Raw genomic sequence first — 14,306 nt, 5'->3', positions numbered from 1 at the left:
ACTTTTTTTTTTTTTTTTTTTTGGTACAGGGGATCAAACTCAGGACCTTGTGCTTGTGAGGCAGTTGTAGTGCCACTGAGCTAAATCTCCAACCCTCAACCCTTTTTATTTATATATTTTCCTTGCGTCTTAAGACAGGGTCTTGACTAAATTGCTAAGTTGTCTAGCTGGTCTGAGGCTTGGATCCTCCTCCCTCAGCCTGCCAGAGTGCTGGGATCAAAAGCGTGAACTACAACATTCAACCTAACTTTTGCACCCTCTGCAGCATTGGCAGTGAAACCCCAGGCCTCACACGTGCAAGTTAAGCAAGAGTTCTACTGCAGAGCTATTCCCTAGGCCTAAAAATTCTTGTGGTAGTGGGGGACGGTCCTTAGTGTATTTTGGCATTTTCTTCCTTTACAGTTTCTTAACCTTCGGCACCCACATGTGGAAGTGAGGTGCGGGGGGCGGCATCCTGTCCCTGTGACCTTCTGGGCAACTACACAGCAGCTTCAGGCAGGGAAGCAGCTGTGGGGCCTTTTTCTGGAGTCATCAAGGGGTTTACATAGCCCTGTGCTGGTGCTACAACCCAGCCAGGGACTCTGAGGCCCTGACAGGCTGAGTCCACTCAGGTGGCAGTGAGTTGTGTCAAACACCAGTCTGTCTTTCTCTCTGACTCTTCGTTTCCTTTTTACAAGGATCCTGAGCACAGGAAGCTCAGGCAGCACTGGGTGGCTGGGGCTGCAGAGAGCAGGCTTGAATTGAGGGCCCCTTTCTGTCTTGCAGGTGTCCGACCTCCGATCATGAATGGGCCCCTGCACCCGCGGCCCCTGGTGGCTCTACTCGATGGTCGGGACTGCACGGTGGAGATGCCCATCCTGAAGGACGTGGCCACGGTGGCCTTCTGTGATGCGCAGTCCACACAGGAGATCCACGAGAAGGTAGGGGTCTTTCATGCCGCAGGAGCCTGTGCACACCCTGGACTCCTGAGCCTGAGTGGCCCCATCATTGTGCTCAGAGCTATTGGGAGGTGCAGACAGGGATAACCCTGGTACCCTGCTCCATTTCCGTCATAACCAGTTTGCTGCTGACAGTGGAGCCTGGCTGCTGGCGGCCGTTGCTGGGTGCCATGTTTGTGCTGGAAGCAGACTCGCTGCCTCCGAGTCCACCCAACATGTCACGTCTTCTCCTCAGGTGCGGGTGTGTGGCGGGCAGCACTGGGGCAGCTGCCACGACTCATGCTTACTCAGAGCCATGGGGTCCTGGGCCACATGAGCCGGGTCGTGACGGCACAGTGACTTTGAATAGTCTTTCCACTGTAGACAGCAACAGAGCCATAAATTCCTTTCCAGTGAGCCTGAGAGACTCCCAGAGCTAGTAAGTGGGGTCAGTCCACCCCTGGAAGGGCCCAGGACTGGCAGTGTGGAGGGCCGTGGCCCTGGTGAGGCTGTGGCTGGGCTCAGGTTTTGGCGGCACCAGGGTCTGTGGGTGCGTCCATGGTCCAAGCAGAGACAGCATCCATGGACCAAGGTCAAATACGTGGACCTGAACACATCTGGCATGGTCAGCCCGGGCTGTGACCAGCTGTGCCAGATCTCGACCCAGCTTGCTGCTGGCCATGCCCTCGGGCCTCAGGATGTTGTTTTAGGTCATTTCTAGGTGTGGTATCTGTGCTGTGCTGTCAGCTGCCTGGTTGTCACAGAGGTCAGACCCTGTGAGCAGACCTTCTGGCAGCAGAGGCACTAGCCGCCAGAAACCCTGTCCAACTATAGGGCACCCACTGCTGCCACAATAGACCGAAACCAGCCTTGAACATGCTGAGACAGGACAGTAGATTTGGAGGAGAAAACTAGGAGATGCAGAGCAGGAAAATCCTGTGGCTGAAAGAATATTTGGGGACATTTAACTGCAGGTCAGCGGGCAGGATGAGGGAAGAGCATGAGAGGGAGGAGCTGACAGAGCTCAGGATACAGGGCTGAGCTGGAAGCAGAGAAACTGACAGATGCATGTGGTGGACATCAGGTCCCATTCCTGAGTGCCCGGGGTGGATCCCTGTCCACTAAGACACTGGTGTGGGGCAGAGCTGGCATGCACAGATGCTGCACCAGGGATGGCAGCTCAGCGCACAGGCACCCAGGTGTCATTCACACCATGGCCCCCATGAGGCACTGCATGCCAGTCAGCCCACCACACACCACGGAAGGCAGGCTTATTCCTGGAGTTACGGGGACTGCTTTGTTACAAGGCTGTGTCTGGGTGTGGCGGCGGCAGTGTGGATGGATAGGCAGTGCCATCATTTGGGAGAATTGGACAGTGTGAAGCTAACTGAAGAACTAACGAAATGGGAGTAGGCAGGAAACATTCACACTCATAAGCGGCACTTATAACATTTTTTGCCAGTGAATTTGAGAATTGAAATCGTGACATACCAATGTCCTCTGACAGATCAAAGTAAAACCCACATCACTAAGCTGAGGTTCCCAGCATGAGGGTAGAGCCTGCACCTTCCCTGCCCGAATGAGGCACTGTGTCCTCGGGAGAGCAGTGACCCCCAAGGGGTACACAGGAGCTACGGGGGCTCCTGGGGACAGAGAAGAGATGAGAAGTTGGAACTGGAGCAGAAGGGCTGAGGTGGCTAAGGAGATCTCAGGAGAGGGAGCCCTGAGGGAAACAGTTGTAAAGACTCTGTGCCCAGGTAGAGTCTCCTACTTCCTGGTAGATTTGTGGCCCAGAGTAAGGACTTTATTTCCTACATCGTGTTACTGTTAGGTGTGGCCAGGTGATCAAATTCCATAAGGGAGAGGTCAGGGGAAGCTCTGCAGATTCCCCTTTTTTCTCTTGACTGGAAACTGGACACCGGCTTGGAGTCTTGGAGCCATGTTAGACCACGAAGGGGAAGCAGTGTGCTAGGAGCAGTGGAGCAATGGGACAGGAGCCTGGGGACAACTAGCCAGGGATGTCAAGGCCTGTTGCTCCCATGCGGGAGGGAAATCAGCACCTACCTCATGTCTCAGTTACTTGGATGTTGCTGAGTGTTGCAGAAGGAGACCGTGACATCGTCTCACGCACACAAACGCAGGATGAAGAACATCTCAAGTTTCACTGGACCTAGGAGGCATCAGCGCCTAGGAGATACCGGGGCCGGTTGCCAGGTGGAGGTTCTGCATCGACACAGGAGCCAGCAGCAGACCTAGTGTTGCACAGCCCCAGGGGCACAGCTTCTAGCCCAGGGTGGCACCTATGACCAAACTGAATTGCCAGGAGCTGGGGTCTTGGGGCTGGACACCATCCATCAAATGTTGGGAGGCATTGAGGATGAGTCAGCAGGATTGCATAGGTCCTAGTGTACAGCCAGCCAGGAGCCAGGGTCCCAGTGGGCAGTGTTGCCGGGGATCCCAGGAGTGACAGGGAGGGGTACCATGGGGCACGGGGTCCTTGTCACAGAGCCCTCCTGTTGGTGTCATGGGTACTCCCCTGCCCTGGGCATACCCAGTCCCCCAGACCCATCATTAGTGCCACGGTGAGTGGACCTGGAGATAAGGGATGGGACTTTCAGGGTGTGGGCTGTGGAATTGCGTGCGTTCTGCCATAGGAGAGTGCTGCATGGATGGCCCTGGCTTTGGGGAAAAGGAAAGAGGGTCTGAAAATGTGGCCCTGGGTAGGAGAAGGTCACTGTGCTGAGGTGGCAGTGAGAGCTCACGTAGCAAATGCAGACTGAGGGGCCCTGTGAGGGATGGGGTGTGGGGAGCTCCTGGTGCTCACCACAGATGCTGCCAGTGGCCTCTGTCAGCCAGGCCAGGCTTTGCAGTGACAGGTTTCTCTGACGCTGCTGTGGCTGATGTGGCAGCAGAGGCTCGAAGCCACACTGCAGGAGGGCTGGCAAGTGAGTGCGAGAAAGCCCTGTGGGGCACATGGAGAGGCGGAGAGCTGGGCCTGCACGCTTCCACGGCCTCCTGATGGGGTGGATCCCCATAAAGGGAGCACAGGATCCTGCAGGGCTGCGGCGAGGTCCCTGGCGGCCTTCAGATTCGTGTCACAGGCCTTCATTGTGCTGCAGTGTCAGACATGTAGGGAAAGAAGAACATGGGAGCACCCTGCTAGGGACGCAGATGGGTAGGTTACACTCAGAAGTGAAAGTAAAGAAGCGTAGTGATGCCGTCTTGTACCTTAAGAGCCTCAGAACGCCTGTGCTGGGTTGGGAGTGGCTGCTGGTGTCCACAGCTGTGCAGCAGCCCAGGCTGGAAAGGGTGCTGCCCCAGTGGACACACAGTGTCTGTTACCAAGACTTGACCTGAAGAAAGTGAACACCCATCTTGATCACAAAGAGCCAGTGCACACTCAAAAGCCTGAGTGAAGATGCTAGCATTGCAGTAAACCAGGATAAAAAGTGAGCTGCCCTATGCACATGCCTGGCGTTTGAGACCACAGCCCAGCGCTTCTGCACCCCATATCGAAGGGCCCCACCCTGTGACCAGGCCAGATGCCCAGTCTGTCCACAGCTTCAGGGCCCCATTTCTGCTCTGGGCAGGCTTTCCTGCTGCGGTATCCGTAGATCACCTGGTCATCCCAGAGGGGCCTTCCAGGCCACCTGTGACCTCATTCCACCCATGCCCCTGAGGGTGCTCTGCCCTCTAGGTCCACCTGGGTGATATGCCTGCCATCTCCTCCAGTGCGGTACGGGCCTATGGCCCTTGGGAGGTGATGGCCATGGCTCCAGTGGTGTCCTGGGTGCCCAGGGGCCCCTTAGGCCAGGAGGGGCAGCACCCCTGGGCTCAGGACTTGCTTTGCTGGTGTTATCATAAGGGCCCCTGGGTACCCCAGAGCCAGGAGCCTTGGGGGTCCTGTACATGGCCTCCTTGGATGCCTGCATGGACCCGATCTTGGGGCTGGGAGGTGGGCAGGACTGTGGGTGTAGGTGGAGAGGTGTGGCTGTGGCGTTTGTGGGACAAGGCTGAGCGTTCATGGGGCTGCCCAGGGACGTGCTGTGGGGGAGGTCACCTTCCCGTCTCAAAGTTCTCGGGCAGTGTCCCACCAGAGGCCCTGCACATGCGCAGCCCTGTGGCCCACTTGCCTGACCCCGATGGTCTCCTTCCTGGTGTCCTCTCTCTTGTCCATGCTGGTGTCTGCTTATCTTCCTGGCTGGTCTTTTGCCACAGCTCCTCCTGGTCCCTGTGTTGTAGGCCGGCCGGGGGCCGTAGCAAGGACACCGTGGCTGCTGTGTGGCCAGCTGCCTGGTCCTAGGAACCTGAGTCCAGGCTGGGGGCTGAGGCCTTCATGCAAGGCCTGAACTCCTGGGCCAGGACAGCGCCCGGCAGGCCGGTGCCCCTCAGTGCAGTCCTCCTCCCTCCCGCAGGTGCTGAACGAGGCTGTGGGTGCTCTGATGTACCACACAATCACGCTGACCAGAGAAGACCTGGAGAAATTCAAAGCCCTTCGGATCATTGTCCGAATAGGCAGTGGCTTTGACAACATTGACATCAAGTCTGCCGGGGACTTAGGTAGGAACTTGGAACGCTCCTGTGGATTTCCTCAGCAGGCCTCTCTCCACGCCTGGCTCCATCCCTCTGGTTTGACATCACAGAGCAAGAGTCCACCGGGCCTGCTGGGTTCGGTTGGTGACGGCTTCCATGGATGCTGCTGGGAGGTGGCAGTGGCTGCTCAGTGGCTTGGACTGTGAGTCTTCTGTGTCCAGCAGGACAAGGTCTGGCCAAGCTCCATTCCCACCTGTGTTGTCACAGGTCTGCATCATGTCACCGCCCTTCCTCGCCCGGGCCCTGCCAGGCAGTCGCCAGTCTGTGCCGGTGATGCGATGGGAAAGGCAGTGTGTTGCAACCTAGTGCGCACATGCACACACACTCAGGGGCTTGTGTGCCCACAGCACATACCTGCATACATATATGTCAGCCTGCACATACACATGTGAACCTGCACACAAAATACACACATGCATGCGTAAGGGCTTGTATGCTGGCAGTGCACCAACCTGCACTTGTATGCGTAAATTTGCACATTTATACATGAATGTATACACATGTGACCTGTGCACACACACATGCTACAGCAGTGCCAGGCTGTCTTTTTGTCTCTTTATTTCTGTCTGTGCAGGTGGCAAGATGATGAAATGGGGTTGGGCCCATGGTGCCTGCCACTGGCATGCATCACCTTGATGCATCTTCGAGGGCAGGAACATGTTGATTCCCCTGTGGGAACTGCAGGTCTAGGTTGGAAGTCAGTTTTGTTCTGCTGGCTCCCTCTGCACTGGTGACATCCTGGGCAGGGCAGCAGACATAGACCCCACTGTGCCATCTGCCCTGTCCTGTGATCCCACAGGCTGAGGCTCCACCCACCAGCCAGGGACCGTCCAGGCCAGGCCAGGTCAGGTCAGGTGTGGTCTTTCCAGGTTCCAGGACCCTCCCACGCAGTGGCGATTGTAGAGTCTCACTGGCTGTGTGGCTGGCTCCCACTTGGTCTCCTGTTTCATGACGAAGCCATTTCGGGGGGTATAGGTGTCCTGCCCTGGTCCTTCCTGGTCAGAAGATGCTTGAGCACTTGGGATGGTTCTCAGTGATGCAGACGTTCAGCAGGAGGCATAGCAGGGGCCCCTGCTTGGATGGGAGTGTGAGGGGCCTTGGGCTGCCGGCTGAATGGCCGGGACTGTGGCTGGTGGGAGGGTCTGCAGGACAGAGGGGCTCTTTCCGGGAATGAGGCCCAGGGCAGGGGTGGGCTCACGTGCTGGGCCCCTTGAGGGTGGAGAAACACGTACGAATTGGAGGGCCCGGGCAAGGAGAGCCAGTGTGATGGGCACATAGGCCTGTGAGCAGCAAGGGTCAGATGGGAGGAAGCAGGGCTTGGTGCCAGCTTCCTCTGGGCGTCCCTCTGTCTATCCTTGGCCCTCTGCACACATGTGGCCTGAAGTGTGTTGGCATGGAGGCAGATCAGATCCTGTGCACATGGGCTTGCTGATTCCTGCACTGCCCTCAGGCCGTGTGATAGGCGTGTGACTCGCTGGCCTCAGAGGCTTAGCATCACACTAAGGGCACTCCAGCACCTGCAGTGCTGGGGTCAGTCCTGATGCATGTGGTGACCACACATGCATCCCATGTCCCTGCAGGCATCGCTGTGTGCAATGTTCCTGCAGCATCCGTGGAGGAGACTGCAGACTCAACCCTGTGTCACATCCTGAACCTATACCGGAGGACCACCTGGCTGCACCAGGCACTGCGAGAAGGCACTCGCGTCCAGAGTGTGGAGCAGATCCGTGAGGTGGCCTCAGGGGCTGCCAGGATCCGCGGGGAGACCTTGGGCATCATTGGACTAGGTGCGTTGGTGCATTGGCCCCCGGCTTCACCTGTCAGACCGGCCCCATTAGTGCCACTGCCCCCAGTCTGTACTAGGGGGAGCCAGAGCTCTTGTGGGCCACAGGACCTGACCCAGGCCCAGATGGGACAGAGGAGGCAGAGCTCATGGGGACACCAGGCACGTGCCTTATGCAGATGTCACATGTGCATACCCCACATGGTTGATGTCAAATGCAGCACATGTGAACCCATGGACACCACACATGGGCATCCCACACATGCTCACCTGCATGGTCCCTGGTGTGGCTGGGTGCTTGTGATGCCAGGTGAGGACGAGAAAGCCTGGGCTTCCTCCGCTCATCCCACCCCTGTCCTTGCCCCAGCCTCTTTTCTGTCCTTGACCCCCTCCACCCTCACCCCGAGTATGGCCTTTTCTGGAGAAAGCTGGTGCCACCTAGCCCCACGGCCACCGTGTAGAAGCCCTTGTCCACAGTGGTGCTCTGTGTGGATGGCTCTCTTTTTACACTGCTACCCTGTCACAGGCAGCCTTCCCCTCTGCCCTGTGTCCTCAGGTGTTCCCTGCAGATGGTCAGGAAAGAAAAGGTGACAAGGCCTAGGTCATGTCAGGGGCAGGCCCGGGACAATGCTCAGTGTCCCTGAGTGTCACACAGACACTTGCATGTACCCTTCCCCTGCTCTGTTGGAGGATGGCAAGGTCAAGTGTGGCTGCGGGGCTGTGTCCTAAAAGATTACAGGTTATGCTAGCTGGGTGGTCTGGGGTAAGAGTATTGTACCTTCCTGAGGGCTGGCCCACTGTTCACCTATGACACTGGAGAGGCCCGTGGCTCTGTCCCTGAGTCCCCCTGCCCAGTCCCCCCCCATGCCTGCTGTGTGATGCTGAGCTGTGGCACAGTTCTTTCTGCTTTCACAGCCATCTAGTACCCGAGTCCTGCCAGCTCAGAACCTCCTCCTGTGGTCCTGAGCCCCTGAGCATAGAGCAGCCCTGGGCCGCCCCAGCCCCCACTGCCCCTCTTGGCCATCCCTGAATCCTGATCTCCCCTGAGCACAGCTGGAGAGCCCGTGCCCAGGGCTCCCCTTGTGCCCACTGCCTGCCTCCCCACACATCTTGTCCAGGCCACCCTGGGGTGGCGTGGGGGCTGGCACTGTGTGCTTTGTGGTGTCGCATGTGAGCTGGCATCTGCAGTCCCTGAGTGTTGTTCTTCCTGTGTGACACTTTCAGTAGCTGCTGTCTCCTGTGCTGGCTTTGGAACCCATACCTTGTGCCTTGTCCTTGTCTGTCTATGCCTCCCTCCCTCATTTTTTTCAAACATAGTGTCTCATTTGCATGTTGTGTGTCTACACTCTAGGAACCCTGAGTTGACCCATCCCCACCTGCCTGTGGCAGCCACACTGGATCCCCAGCACTGCAGGTTGGACTCTTCAGTGCTGCTGAGGTGTAGCCACGAAGCAGGCCTCTCTTTCCTGTCCTCTTGTGTCTGTGCAATGCCCAGCAGGTCTTAACAATGGGCGGGGCCTCAGTATGTGACTCCGTGAGGGTCATGTGTCCAGCTCCCTGTGAGTGACGCTGCCATGGCTGAGTTTGCACATGACACTTGCTTGCCAGCAGGGACCATCTTCAGGCAGGCAGGCTCACAGCAGCTGTGTCCTTGTCAGTGTTTGGTGTTGCCAGCCTCCCTTCCAATGGAACACTGGGGTAACACAGTGCTCTCAAGACCCGCAGCTTCCGACTGCGAGGAGGCCTGGCTTCCTGTCCCTGTGGCCGTGGGAGCCCTCCCGTGAGGTGCTCATCACTTGCTTCCCTGGTTCTGCTGGGGTCAGACTGCCTGGCTCCTTGCACAGCTGGTACCAGGGACACTTTCCTTTGAGGCTGAGACCTTTTCTTGAGCCTGGGTGAGAGCAGCTTGTTTCAGGGAGGGCAGCCTCACTCACTCCTAAGTTGGTGCCTTGCGAACCCATCATCCCCGGGTCATGAAGATGCCCTTTTCTGCTGAAAGCTTCGTAGCCTACCATTATGTACAGGTACCTGGCCGCCCAGGGTCACACCCGTGTTTGGAGTGGAGACCTGTGGCACTGTCTGATCCTTTCAAGGTCCTGCCCGGCACTTGGCACTTTTGCCGAAAGCCACTTGCCATGCAGGAGGGTCATGGGCTCCCTTGCCTGCTGCCCACACAGGTCTTGGGTGCCTCTGCTGTCTGTTGGGGTTTTGTCAGGGTCCTTGGAAGTGAAGGCCGCTGACCAACATATACTCTCCCGGTGCAGAGATGTGATATCTCTTTTTGTGTTTTCATTTTTCTTAGTAGTGTTTTGTAGTTCTCAACTGAGGAGGTTTCTAGGTTGTTCAATTTATTGTTTTTGGTTTTTTTTCTCCTGGTGCTGGGATCAAACCCAGAGCCTAGCGCTTGCTAAGTAAACTCCCACCACTGAACCACAACACCAGACAGGTGTTAGATATTTTCGATGTTGTTATAAATACATATCTTTGTTTTCCAGTGGTTAATACTGTTTGTTTTTTGGTTACACTGAGGATTGAACCCAGGGCCTTTCCACTGAGCTATATCCCCAGTACTATTACTTTTTATCTTGGGACAGGGTCTCAATAAGTTGCTCAGACTGGGCTTGAATTTAAGATTTTTCTGCCTCAGCCCCTGCGAGTGCTGTGCTGGGATTATAGGTGTGTGCCACAAGATCCCACTTCAGCAGTTGATTCTTTATGTTAGAGATCCACTTGATCTCTGTGAGCTGACCGACTTTTAACCACATCGTCTAGATTCTAGTTTGTAGGTTCTCTGGGTCTTCTGTGTATGTTGCTGGGTTGTTTGTGGGTAAACACAAAGGCATCTTTACTTCCCAGATTCTGTGCCTCCTTTTATTGCTTGTTGCCTTTTGTGAGGCCCTGGCTCCAGCAGTCTTGTACGTGCCACTGTCCTGGTCTTGCTCGGGAGAGGGTCTTGCCATCCTTGTCTGGGTGGTGTTTTTAGTGGCTTCTGTAGAATCACCAGTCTGACATTCACAGCTGCCCGCATCCCTGTGAATTAGTGTGTGTGCTGCATTTTAAAAACCCTTTTCTCTTTAACTTACTGTTTTTGTTCTTTAAAAAAAGTTTTAAAAGTCCCTTTCTCTCTCAGCTTCGGTGTGTGTGGTTTCTACTGGCTGTGAGGCCCTGTCTTTGAGTTTGCTGGATCTTGTTTTAGGCTGAGGCCTATACAGCAATTCTTCATTCACATGTGGTTTTTAGTTTTAGAACCTTCTGCCTAGCTCCTCGTGGAATTGCCATTTCTCTGCTGGATCTCACTGTCTTCTCATCTGTCTCTTCACGTTTGCCTTTGGTTCTGACCACAGATCAACAGTAGTTATTGTGGCGTTCTCTTCCTCCAAATCTATCATGTGGGCATCAGCGATCTGCCGCACTGTGGGTTTTCTTTTCGTTAGAGCCACATCTTCCTGTCTGCTTGCTTGTAATAGTTTCTTGTGATCTGCAGGCCTCGTGTTACCTAGGCCGGTCCCTCTGCTCAGGCAGGCAGTGTGGGTGACTGACCGGTTAGTGTCTGTGCTGTCCACTTGCCTGGATTTCAGAAAGTGCCAGCCACCCAGAGAGCACTTGCAGTCCTGGCTCTGTGCCAGGGAGATCTAGCCCTGTCCCCGTCCGTCTACCCTGTGTCCTACATTCAGTGACAGATGTCGTGCAGCTGGCATCTGCTTTACCTGTACCATTTCCCCTCAGCATCCCAGCAAGTCTGCTTCCCCTGCAGAATGCTCCTGCCAGCTTGGGAAGGGTCCCCCAGCTTTCCGCAGACCTGGGTTCCTCAGTCTGCTCTCCATCTGCCCCTCGCTGGACTGCGCAACGACGTCAAGGCCCTTCAGCTTCAGTCCTGGCGTCCTGGGTCCTTGGCTCTTGCAGTTTCTGCTGTCTAGGTCCCTCCTGTCACCATGAAATCTCACACAGACCTCTCTGTCCATTAAAGCCTCCCCCGGCCACCTCCTTTAAAAAGTCCTGTGGCTCACCAGGCACTTGAGTCCTAGCTCAGCCCCTCTCCTTCCAGTCAGATTGGCATGTTCTCATGCAGTGCCTGAGACCACCTCCTTCAGGATCTCACCAGCAGCCTGTGATGACGTCCTCTGCTGTCCCTGTGTGGTGGGGGCAGCAGGCAGGGCATCTGCCCATGGAGAGTGTCTCTGTCTGTGTCCTGTGGGACGCCATGTGATGCTTGACCTGGGGGTGGATGTGGGAGGGACCAGGTGTGTGAGAGAACAGGAGGCCCACAGACTCGGGAGCCTGGCGGATCCCATGCCCCGCAGCAGGCGCTTCCTACTCACCCACCCATCCCTCGCTCTCAATCGCGAGTGGGTGCTTTGTGCAGAGTCATGGCTCTCCCGTGCCCCGATCCTGGGTGACAGAGCCTGGGGACACCATTTCACTCCGCCTGTCCCACAGGTCGAGTGGGACAGGCAGTGGCACTGCGGGCCAAGGCCTTCGGCTTCAACGTGCTCTTCTATGACCCATACCTGCCGGATGGCGTGGAGCGGGCACTGGGGCTGCAGCGTGTGAGCACCCTGCAGGACCTGCTCTTCCACAGTGACTGTGTCACGCTGCACTGCGGCCTCAACGAGCACAACCACCACCTCATCAACGACTTCACTGTCAAGCAGGTGTGTGGGGTAGGCCTCGCTCACGGGTGTGCAGCCATGTGTTTGGTGGGGGCTGTGCACCCACTCCCTTTGTCCCACAGGAGAAGGCCAGGTGCTGTCTGTGGAGTCTCAGTCATTGTGTCACATGGGCACTGGTGAAAGCCATTGGCTGTGAAAAGGCGTGCTGACCCAGGGCCCCCGTGGCGGGTGGGTCAAAGTGGGGTCAAGAGACAAAGGGGAGTGGCTCCGCAGGCCTTGGAAAGTGAGCTGCCTGGACTAGCAGACTGCCACAGGCCCCCTGGACATGGGCCCTGCGCTAGGGCCACGCTCTAGGAGGCACCCGAGTGCCTGGCTACCATCCTGGCACGAGGTACAGGGAGGCCAGGTCCTTGTGAAGGGCAGGAGTACTGCTCAGAGCTGGACTGTTTTGGAATGGGAGGGGAAGCTGACCTGGGGCTGGGGTCCCACTGCCGCCCAAGTCCTTCCTTGGCGCTGGAAGTGGCGTGGTGCAGTGCCTGAGGCAAGGGCACCCCTTAACCCTGTGACGCTTGTCCTTGCAGATGAGACAGGGAGCCTTTCTGGTGAACACAGCCCGAGGTGGGCTGGTGGATGAGAAGGCGCTGGCCCAGGCCCTGAAGGAGGGGCGAATCCGTGGCGCGGCGCTGGACGTGCACGAGTCCGAGCCCTTCAGGTGCCAGCTGTGTGTGACCTGGCAGTGGCATTCTCCAACCTCACACTTGTGGCTGGTGTTGGGGAGAGGCTGGGACACTGGTCAGGGCCATAGGCATGAGGCTGTGCAGGCAGGAGCAGGCCGTGGAAAGGCCATTCTGACTCTGACAGACACCTCTGGGCCACCACGGCAGGAGGGCATGCTTGGGGTGGCACTGGAGTCACCTTGGGCAGCTGGGAGCCAGCTCCAGGAGCCTTTGGGACACAGGAAGTAGCTGTCCTAGAGTGACTCCCCACAGCCTGTGCCCATGGCAAGGCGAGGTGACGACTGGTGCCCATGGTGGTCTCTGGGGGCCAGGGCACTGTTGGGCAGGGCACTGTACCAGCTTCCGGTTTTGCTTGGGATGATCTTCCTCTGAGGCCTGCAGTGTCTCGGCTGTTGGCCAGTTCTGAGTTAAATGGCTGGACTGCACCATGGCAGTGTGCCTTGTGCTCGAGGTGGCTGGGCCTTACCCCCACATCCAGGGATCCCGGCAGCGAGAAGTCTGGGCTAGGTGCTCAGCCTCTGGAGGAGACAGCAATGGCTGGAGGGCTGTGTGGTGGCCCCATCCTGTCAGGAGCTTGCGCCCTGTCCTCAGATCCCAGGGGATGGGGCAGGCACTGACCACACTGCCCCACCTGCCCTGTGTGTCCTCAGTTTCAGCCAGGGACCCCTGAAGGATGCACCCAACCTCATCTGCACCCCGCATGCAGCGTGGTACAGCGAGCAGGCATCCATCGAGATGCGTGAGGAAGCCGCCCGTGAGATCCGGCGAGCCATCACAGGTGGGCACCTGCTGTGCAGCTGTTCGTCCATGCCAGCTTGGGGTTGCGGTGCTGGCTCTTGCACCCTCGAGGCCTGGGGTGGGGGTGCCAGGTGTGATGAAAGTGTCAGTGCTTGCTCTGAAGTCCTGACCGGCTGCACCTTCAGCAAGCTGCAGGGGAGACTGAGTCCATGGCGGACAGGACAAGCCCTTATGGAGAGCAAGCCCAGGCTGGGCAAGGGAGCTGCTGAGGCCACAGCCCAGGGTCCTGTGGGGCGGTGCTCCAGGTGTGACCCGGTGTCTCGCCCTCCGCACACTCAGGCCGAATCCCAGACAGCCTGAGAAACTGCGTGAACAAGGACCACCTGACCGCAGCCACCCACTGGGCCAGCATGGACCCCGCCGCTGTGCACCCTGAGCTCAATGGGGCTGCCTACAGGTGAGCGGCACGGGGCCAGGAGACCTTTGGGGCAGGTAGGGGCCGTGGACAAGGACCATGGTGGGATGACCTCACGGGGTTCCTGGGGAGCCAGCAGGGTCACTACTTGGAGGCAGTGCTCACCGGGGCTGGGCTGTCCCCCAGGGACCTCACAGCCTCTTGCTCCCTCCAGCAGGTACCCGCCAGGCGTTGTGGGCGTGGCCCCCACCGGCATCCCTGCTGCTGTCGAAGGCATTGTCCCCAGCGCCATGTCCCTGTCCCACGGCCTGCCCCCAGTGGCCCACCCACCCCACGCCCCTTCTCCTGGCCAAACTGTCAAGCCAGAGGCAGACAGAGACCACACAAGTGACCAGTTGTAGCCCGGGAGGAGCCCTCCAGCCTCAGCGCCCAGTGGAGGGCGCTGTGCACCTCAGGCCGGGGCGTGCAGAGGTGGCGCCCGGTGGTGGCCCCAGCGCCCAGAGACTGGCTCGG

The 14,306-nt window shown here is 57.7% G+C and overlaps 1 protein-coding gene across 7 annotated transcripts in view; it reads left to right on the top strand.

Annotated features, from left to right (window-relative positions):
- The window catches only part of Ctbp1 (C-terminal binding protein 1), a 22,502-nt gene extending 8,202 nt beyond the window's left edge, over positions 1-14,300 (top strand). For 3 of the 7 annotated variants that reach the window (XM_019210313.2, XM_019210308.2, XM_019210309.2), the window contains 8 exons: positions 766-920; positions 5,315-5,477; positions 7,091-7,297; positions 11,731-11,945; positions 12,485-12,615; positions 13,291-13,418; positions 13,718-13,835; positions 14,008-14,300. In XM_019210313.2, the coding sequence (XP_019065858.1) occupies positions 783-920; positions 5,315-5,477; positions 7,091-7,297; positions 11,731-11,945; positions 12,485-12,615; positions 13,291-13,418; positions 13,718-13,835; positions 14,008-14,194 (1,287 nt within the window). In that variant the 5' untranslated portion in view covers positions 766-782 and the 3' untranslated portion in view covers positions 14,195-14,300. Of the gene's footprint in view, positions 1-765; positions 921-5,309; positions 5,478-7,090; positions 7,298-11,730; positions 11,946-12,484; positions 12,616-13,290; positions 13,419-13,717; positions 13,836-14,007 lie in introns of those variants that run through there. The other 4 variants (XM_010641674.1, XM_019210310.1, XM_019210311.2 and 1 more) reach the window with 4 other exon arrangements.
- The last annotated feature ends 6 nt before the right edge of the window (positions 14,301-14,306 follow it).

This window comes from Fukomys damarensis, unplaced genomic scaffold (assembly GCF_012274545.1).
Source record: "Fukomys damarensis isolate Sample0158 unplaced genomic scaffold, DMR_v1.0_HiC HiC_scaffold_35, whole genome shotgun sequence".
NCBI classification, from domain to species: Eukaryota; Metazoa; Chordata; class Mammalia; order Rodentia; family Bathyergidae; genus Fukomys; species Fukomys damarensis.
Note: the sequence above shows the minus strand (reverse complement) of the source record. Positions and strands in the feature narration are given on the sequence as shown.